At 43.0% G+C, this 8,611-nt stretch overlaps 1 protein-coding gene across 1 annotated transcript; it reads right to left on the bottom strand.

Moving 5' to 3' along the window:
• Positions 1 to 203: 203 nt before the first annotated feature.
• On the bottom strand, positions 204 to 8,091 carry Clec4e (C-type lectin domain family 4 member E). The gene is made up of 6 exons (XM_075981966.1): positions 7,913 to 8,091; positions 7,032 to 7,127; positions 5,585 to 5,674; positions 4,566 to 4,717; positions 3,650 to 3,765; positions 204 to 2,140 (listed from the first exon to the last, which is right to left on the bottom strand). The coding sequence occupies exons 1-6, from the start codon at positions 7,947 to 7,949 to the stop codon at positions 1,984 to 1,986; spliced, it is 648 nt and encodes a 215-aa protein (XP_075838081.1). The 5' UTR covers positions 7,950 to 8,091; the 3' UTR covers positions 204 to 1,983.
• Between the last annotated feature and the right edge of the window lie 520 nt (positions 8,092 to 8,611).

Genomic DNA, 8,611 nt, shown 5'->3' with positions numbered 1-8,611 from the left:
TCCCTACTACTTCCTGTGTCTCTCTACATGTCCTGGGCCCTCCAAAAGCTCTATGGCTAATTTGGTCAGCTAATACCTAGTTCAGGCTGACTCAAGGTAAGCTTTATTTATTTTCAGTCTTGGGAGTGTCCAAACACAATCCAAATATCCCATAACATCATCCTTTTGACAAGATCCAGAATCTCTTCATGATAAAGCTCCTGGAGATTTTAAGGACACAGGGGACATAACTCAACACAATAAAGACAATATAAAGCATCCCAAATCCCAGCATGAATGGCATGGAGCTCATGAAGTTCCATCCCCAGAGCAGGAGCTATTGGCAGGGTGGCTGCTGGAGGAGGTGGAGTGTGGTTCTTGTGAGGCTACCCATGCTCCATAGGTCTTACACCCAAGTACATACTGAGCAGACACAGTAGGCTTAAAACAAAAAAGAGCACATAAAACTTGGAGGGAAAAGAAGTGAGGTGGATAAAGGGCAGGTTGTAGTGGAACGAATAAGGGTAGGTTTGTTAAATGTGAATTCTATACATGAATCAAATCTTAAAACAAAAATAAATTCATTTCAAAAAATGAATTGGAAAATCAAATGTATAGTTGTAAGATTTCTTTCCATTTATGTAGTCAGAGGTTGCTTGTTTGTTTCCCAGCCACTCAGACCCAAATTAATCACTCAAAAACTATATTATTTGCAATACTCTTTGGCCAATAGCTTAAGTGTATTTCTAGCTAGTTCTTATATCTTAAATTAACCCATTTCTATTATTTTATATTTTACCCCGAGGCTCATGATTTACTAGTAAGGTTCTCGGGCATCTGTCTCCTTTGGCGGTGGCTATGTGGCATCTAACTGACTTCATCTTCATCTACTTTCTCCCAGCATTCAGTTTAGTTTCTCTACCTAGCTCTATTCTGCCCTTCCGCAGGCCAAAGAAGCTTCTTTATTAATCAACAAAAGCAACACATATACAGAAGGACTTCCCTCACCACATTTACATGACTTAATTTTTAAATATGAAGGGTATCAATTTCAAAATCAGATTGTTAAAATGCCTAATAGAAACGCTGGTAAAGAATTTTAATTTTAATTTAAAAGAATGCTAGTATATCAAATTGATTTGTTTAGTCTAATTTCTCTACTCAAGGGTACACTATCCTAATGTGGGAATGCTGCTGAAGGTCCCTTTGTGACTCTGACTGGAAGAAACACGGTCTGTATTGACAGAATATTATGCAATAAATAAAAGACTGGAGACATGAAAGTGTGAAAGTAAATTTTTGAAGGACAGTTTCACTTTAAACTCTGGTTCTACTTGGGCAGTAGACACAAATACAGGAGAGATCCAGTTGATAGAAGAGAACACAGAGAAAATGGGGGTCCAGGGAAGAGTAGACTAGACCACAGTCTGTTTGGAGCTGGTTGGGCCTCTCCCTCTAGAGATGTGCTGACAGCCATGGTATTCTCCTGAGCAGCAGCACATTTTAAGTTTCAATACTTAAAGATGTGTCTTCCTTGTTGTTGGAGAACATGGATGCGATCTGTGCATTAACAGCATGAGAAGATAAGCCAGATCCTAGGGAGTAGGAACAAGAGGACGATCTGGTGGTCATCCAAAGTCTCATTCTATAAACCTCTTCTTCACTGGACTGTGTGCTCTCTCTGTGCCTGTATTTCATTTCAATTCTCATAAGTAAACCATATGTCAACAGGAAAGTCCATTTCCTCTCACTGCATTTATGAGTGGAGTACTCCGCATGTTCTGAAAACGGTACTTGCAGGTTATGTTGAAAACATAAGTCCGTACCACGGATTTTACAAAAAAAAAAAAACCTCACTTTTACTTATATTAGAGTAACACATACATATGTGGTTCTTATAATCTATAATAGATGTTTTCTCATGCTGGATTTTGGATTTCGGGTGTTGCTACACTCTTGTTCCTCCTTATGCATTCAAATCATGTCTTCTGTGTTCATTTGCATTTAGTCCAAAGGATTTATTTCTGGCATTTCACAAATCCAAGGCATATTGTAAAAACACGGTATATCATTCCAATTCTTCCTGGGATTTCCAGAGTCCCTTATGGTGACACAGTCCTCCACATAAACTATATTGTTAGGCTCCCCAGCATCCCAGAAGCTGTGAAGGGGAAACATAGGAGATTTTAAATCTCAGGAAAAGGAGACAATATTGGCAGATGTTTCTGTCCCACCAGATCCCATAGCTGTTTAGTCACAAACACACAGAGGTCTACATTAATCATAAACTGATTGACTTATTAGCTCAGGCTTCTTATTAACTCTTATAACCTATATTAGCCCATAATTTTGTCTGTGTTAGCCACGTGGCTTGGTACCTTTTTCAGTGAGGCATTCTTATCTCACTTCCTCTGCATCTTGGTGATGACTGCAGACTGGATCTTTCCTCTTCCCCAAATTCTCCTGTCCTCATTGTCCCGCCTCTACTTCCTGCCTGGTCACCCCACCTATACTTGCTGCCTGGCTACTGGCCAATCAGCATTTTATTAATCAAGTACAAGTAACAAACCTTTACAGGGTAAAATCATTGTTTCACAGCAAGACAACACATTAAACAACTTATGTATTTGTTATTTAACTATCATTCTGTGAGGTAAAATTATAATCTCCATTTTATCAATGAAGAAGAACCCACTTGCCTATGTCATCAGCTGGTGGGATCTTCCTGGATTTCTATACTGTCAGGCAGTACCGTAGATTTGGACCCAGAAAGAGATGTCGTGATATGGACTGGTGACCTGGACCGGCAACTGCACCGCCTCTGCGCTCCTACCTCGTGCTACTCTTGCTCTTTGTTCTCCCAGGGCATCCTTCACTGTGCAGTGAAGTATGTCTTCTCTGGATTCAGGGCAGCCAAGCCCTGGATTCATAACTGCTGCTTGTTAGCTGAGTCAGTCACTTAGTCCCTTTGATGCTTAGTTTCCTCAAATGCTCGATAAAGATTAATGATGTTGACATGTCTCGGAAATGTATAATTTCAATAAAGAGAAATAATATAAAACAAACTGCAAACTCTAAAATGCAATGTAATAATGACATAAAGTCATTATTAAGGGGAAAGGCAATAAGATCATAAGAATATTCTGCCCTTTCTTTCTTTCTTTCTTTCTTTTTTTTTTTTTTTTTTTGAATTTTCAAGATAGGGTTTCTCCATAGCTTTTGGTTCCTGTCCTGGAACTAGCTCTTGTAGACCAGGCTGGCCTCGAACTCACAGAGATCCACCTGCCTCTGCCTCCCGAGTGCTGGGATTAAAGGCATGCACCACCATCACCTGGCCATAATCTGTCCTTTCTAAATTACTATATTTCACTTATTTCTATTTTAGGGCATAAGATTAACACCTTATTCTTTTTAAAATCTACACTGCAATCAATGATCTTCAGTTCTAATTTCCTTATCATTTTCATCTATTATTTCTCTTCCATCCTTTTGACATTCCTAGGGAATGGAAGGTTTAGAAGCCTGTACCTCCAATTTCCCTCTCCCTGCAGCCAGCATCACCAGGGATGGACCTGAACTTGTGTCGTCATAACAAACGCCAGTCTGAGAGTTCCCTCAGCGTGGTCTCACTACAGTTACCTGGGACAGTTTTCCCACAAGACATACTTGCCTCAGGGACTCTGTGAAAGGCGTGTCGTCCACCCACTGCCACTGACCCTCAACCACTTGGTCTGTCAGTCCAATGTAAAACTCTTTCCTCTTGGGTTTTGTCTTAAAAAGGAATTCCTAAGGAAGAAACAGAATAATGGCAATAACAGCGATAATACTAAAAGACACGATCAGTTAGCTTGGTTCTGAAGAGATACTGAAAGTGATGCGTTTCCAGAAGAGGGGAAGCAGACTTGAGACTACACACTCAATAAGCATTCTTAACACTGTAAGCTTACTGGAGGCCATCTGCTAATTTTTTTTATTGTGAGAAATTGCAAAAACATAATTAAATAGATAAAACCCCTCTAACCTCTAAACGGAGTTTCTTTTTTGTTTTGTTGTTGTTGTTTGATGCAGGGTTTCTCTCTAGCTTTGGTGCCTATCCTGGAACTAGCTCTGTAGACCAGGCTGGCCTCAAACTCACAAAGATCCACCTGCCTCTGCCTCCCGAGTGCTGGGATGAAAGGTGTGCGCCACCATGGAATTCGTTCAAAGTTGGCCTATAGCTAACGGCAGCCCACCTGAGGTATCTATTTATCATGAGAAATTAATCAGAGCCGGGAGACAATGGGTAGTAGTTGTTTGCCCTCATTCACACAAAGCATTAAATAAATCAACAAAATATTATTTAAAAGTCAGCTCCTTCTCCCCCTTCCCATTCTGGTTAATATCAAATCTCTTCTTGTAAATCAGCCTATTAAAGGTTCTCATAATGCCGTGCCCAAAGTATGCCACGCGGCGAAACAGTGGTAGCGGCACCCATCTCAGCCTGCTCCTTTGGCAGACACCTGTGGCTGTCTGCCAAACCTTATGCACAGGTGTGGGAAGATCGGCAAGACATCCCATCGACACAGAGGAGCCTGTTCGCCAATTACCTGCTCTTCCGGAGTGTTGATAACCACCAGGTGAGCGCCCATTTCCGAGCAATTCTTTAAACTTGACGGCCAGGTCAGGGTGGTCGTAGAGAAAAAGTAACAACTGGACTGAAAACGTTTCCAGTTCAAAGGACAGCAGCTCCTGACAGAACCTAGAAAGAGAGAAGTTTCAGGGAGTGCCTGGGAATTTTGCTTGGGATCTGGTGGAGTCCAACACCCGGATCCCTGAGCTTAGAATCTCCCTTGTACTCTGCACCTTACTCTTTAGGGCTGTTAGGTAACTCCAGTGTCAATAAACCAAGCAGCAATAATCTTTATTTTCTAGCTGTCAGGACCAGTAAGGACAGCGATATGTGCAGTTTCCCTGGGTCGCAGTTGCCACAGAACTCCAGTGTCTGTACTTGGGCTAGCAAGGTCACTCTTGAATTTTCTGTGGGTGACTCTTAAATAAACCCCCTTGACAGTTAAATCCGGAAAATGTTTTAGAACTACAGAATTTCATTCATTGAATTTTATTAAACTAAATCTCTCTTAATTTAATGATAAGAAAACTGTCGCTCAAGGAAGTAACTTCCTTTGCCAGAGTCTAGGGGCATTTTGTTATGTCTTGGACTACCCTGATACATGAGAATATTTGAGTATTTTTTCCTTAGGTATTTTAAAATTTGCTGTACATGTTTTTCTCCTCCACTTCATTTTGGAAGCAGGTTAGTAAAGAAAAACTTCCATTCCTGGCAATAAATCTTTTCTGAGTTGGCATTTAGAGGTGTACTTGAAATTTATCCTCAGGGTTTACTGTAACGTCCCTGAGATCCCTGACCCAGGGACACCTGCGTTTCCAGTGCTTTGCCTCTCTGTTATCAGCAACCATGCCCCACTTCTGCACGGGCAGATTTTAGCATCTCGTTTGGAAAAACAGAAAATAATCCCAGTAGAGCTTCCTCATTCTAAAGACAGTCTAGAACCTAAAAACGAGTCGTCATAAATGCTTTAGTGTTCAGCTTTGCAGATGCTTGTACCTGACGTGACCCCGTAGCAGGAGAGCTCCTTGACAGTTTCATGGGCCAGCAGCTTTTTCTGCTCGTCAATTTGACTGCTGCGATACGTTACTGCAAGAGGAAAGGGCCCCAGTCAACACACTGTATTCTTTTCAGTAATGAACCCCTTTCCCCCAGTTCTCTGCTCGTCACAAAACGGGCAAGAGTGATCGGGAAGTTTCCTCACCACCTATTTCCCCCTCCACGCCAGGGTCCACTTCCTCAAATAAAGAGTAACCCACAGTTCATGGCTTTCCTGACTTAAAAAAGAATAAACTACTTCAGATCAAAAATATGTTTGCAGTCCCTCCTGTGCCGAGTGCAACCATTTAGATGTTCCATCCACAAAGCAAATTTCTGTGCCTTTGACCTTGACCAGTCCCCTGCGCTGCAGGTTAGCATTTCATAGAGAAGACTGGCCGAATGATAGGGTCTGAGAGGAAAATGCCAAGAGCACGGAGGGGGTGGAAACTATATCTCACAAAAACGTGAGATATATATCTCACAACTGACTGAGATTCAGCCGTGGTTTTAGGCTAGTTGAGTTTCTGGCTTAGGAAATAGCCTGGAGCTTGAGGGGGAATAGGAAGGAAAGAGAAAGAAATTGGCCCTATCAGTCCGGTCAGAAACCCGTTGCAGGGGACATCATAGGCCTAACTGCGCCTATGAATACTGCTGTTCGGCTAAATTAAGCCAGCATCAAGTTGCCATCTATGCATCTGTGTTTAGGTCTTGGTCAGAGCAGCCTCTCCTTCTGGTGAACGGCAGAGAATGCAGAAACGCACGGCCACTCACGGTGCTAACAGTGAGTGAATGATGAGTGCTCAGCTCTAAATGAGACAAGTGTCGCCCACTTGATGGTCCAGGGAACATTGCAGAAGAGGGAAAGGATGGAAGAGCCAGAAGATACGGCACCCCGACACAGCTACGACAGTCATAGCCAGCAGCGGCTGCAGGTGACGGCGTTCCCAGGCATTTGTTAGAGGGGGACCTCAGGAAACCCTGTTCTCTGTTGGGCTCTTTCCTATTGTTAGATTCAGAGAGTGAGGGAGATTGTTCTCTTCAACTGTGTACCCATCGATGACCCCAACATCCCCCAATGTGACCCCATCTGATCACATAGATGGCGCGTGTTAAACCAAATGGGTCACCAAACCAACCCAAAAGTCATGAAGCTGGAAAAGGGACTACGTGGGGACCGACAGTGAGGAGGGGGACATGAGAGGCTGTGCGAGAAGGAGCAATCAGAATACATTATACACATGCAAAAAACTGTTAAAAATCAAAACCAGCCAAGAATAATAAAATATAGCATATATAAAACTGTGTAAAAAAAAAGACTCTTTGTAGGACAAGTGGTGCACCAAACAAGAATCTACTGCTGTCTTAGCCATGGGGAAATAGAGTGCATTTGACTTTGAGAACCCACCAGCACATCTGGTAATGAAACAGACACTGAGAAACAGGATGGAGACCCCAGCCACGGTCCATGGGAGCACTTGGGAATTTCTGAAGCATCCTCTCTCTATAGGAAGAAAGACATAACACTCTATAAATCTTCCCAAAGCAATACTCAAAGGAGAATTGAGTCAATTCTATCCTTACTATGTCCTATTCACAATTGCCTGTACCTAGTGATGCCCAGGCTCGTCCATGCATTGTGTTGTATGGAGATGGCTTGCCCATGTATCTGTGTTGTATGGAGATTGCTGAGCCTTGTCCACCCCACCCTGCGTTAACTCAGGAGAGTTGTGTGGCAGCAATCTGCTTCCAGGGGCTGCTAGCCTGGAAACCACACCTTAAGAACCCCTGCTGTAATCCATTGCTGATTTTAAGGCTCATACTTATATGTATGAGTTTTTATTTCTAAATACCCCATTTAAAATGCTTCTACATTCTAGAGCCTTCTTCTTCTCCTTTTACTTCATTTCCCCTTAGCTTTTCTAGTCTTTCTCTTAGTGCCATCTCCTCAGCATCTCATATTCAAGCTCATTGTAAATTAAATAAACCATAACAGTCCTGCAGTGGGTACTTCCTTTCCCCCAATATGCACTTTACGGACAGATAGAGTGAATTCCACAGAAGCAAAGGACTTGCTCAAAGATATTCAGAGTATCGCAGAAGGTAGGAACAGCGAACTGGCAGCCTTTCCTGGACTCCTCAGCCAGCTTTCTGCTAATCCTGATCTTTCTTCTCTTCCTTTTTCTTTCCACCTTACTCTGCACTTTTCCATTGCCCTAGCCCTTAGCAAACTCCTTGCCCGTTCTAAGAAGGGAGCTGTGCAAGCCAAGGAAGACTGGCAGACAGTACCTGTGTGGTGGGAGGCAGACGATTTCGGTGAATACATTTCTCTTTCTTCGCTCTCTTCCCTTCCTTCCTCTTCTCAGTTTAATAAGAGCCCGTGGAAAGTGAGTCTTGACAGGTGAATTCTTCCCGTTATTAACAGTACAACCCTAACAGATCCGATATAACAGTGTGTTCATGTGCTCTGTATATGAACTCAGAGTTTCCCTTCTTGCACAAGGACAGGGAGTTCACTGGACAACATGCCACTCCTCACTCCAGACCACAGAAGAGGAAACGATGGGTAGGTGGCAAACACCAAGGGAAATGGCTGAGGGGCCTGAAAAAAGACCTTGTTTTGTTTTGGTGGGTAAATGCTTGACTTTCTTCAGAGTCTAACTCTGGCACTGTGGGACCCAGCCGTACATTCTAAATCCTGCTGTTTGGTTTTGTTTTATTTATTTATTTATTTGCCTGTACCAAGGGCACATTTGTTCACAGGAGGCCGAGACCCTGAGTTCTCCCCGCACATAGCACACAGCTGGGCACACGGTGTGCACCTTCACAGGTTAGCAGCGAGAGTCTCTTCTCATCGGTTTTGTTCCTCTTTCCTGACCAGCGTTCGAACACTCACTGTGGGGACTCTGATCCCCTTTATCATGATGTTAACCGCTGGATTGTTTCCTAGACGAACCGCATGCCATTTTGCCAGCCAGTTCAGTTTCT

The sequence above is a fragment of the Microtus pennsylvanicus genome, chromosome 8 (assembly GCF_037038515.1).
Source record: "Microtus pennsylvanicus isolate mMicPen1 chromosome 8, mMicPen1.hap1, whole genome shotgun sequence".
In the NCBI taxonomy this organism is placed as follows: domain Eukaryota; kingdom Metazoa; phylum Chordata; class Mammalia; order Rodentia; family Cricetidae; genus Microtus; species Microtus pennsylvanicus.
The sequence above is the reverse complement of the archived record's forward strand: the minus strand, read 5'-3'. Positions and strand labels throughout refer to the sequence as shown.

Coding starts and splice junctions, on each gene's coding strand:
- Clec4e (XM_075981966.1), bottom strand. CDS start 7,949: ATGTATTCACCGAAATCGTCTGCCTCCCACCACACAG. Junction 3,766..4,565: donor TCAACACTCCGGAAGAGCAG/GTAATTGGCGAA, acceptor TTTCTTCCTTAG/GAATTCCTTTTTAAGACAAA. Junction 2,141..3,649: donor CCTTTCACAGAGTCCCTGAG/GCAAGTATGTCT, acceptor TCCCCTTCACAG/CTTCTGGGATGCTGGGGAGC.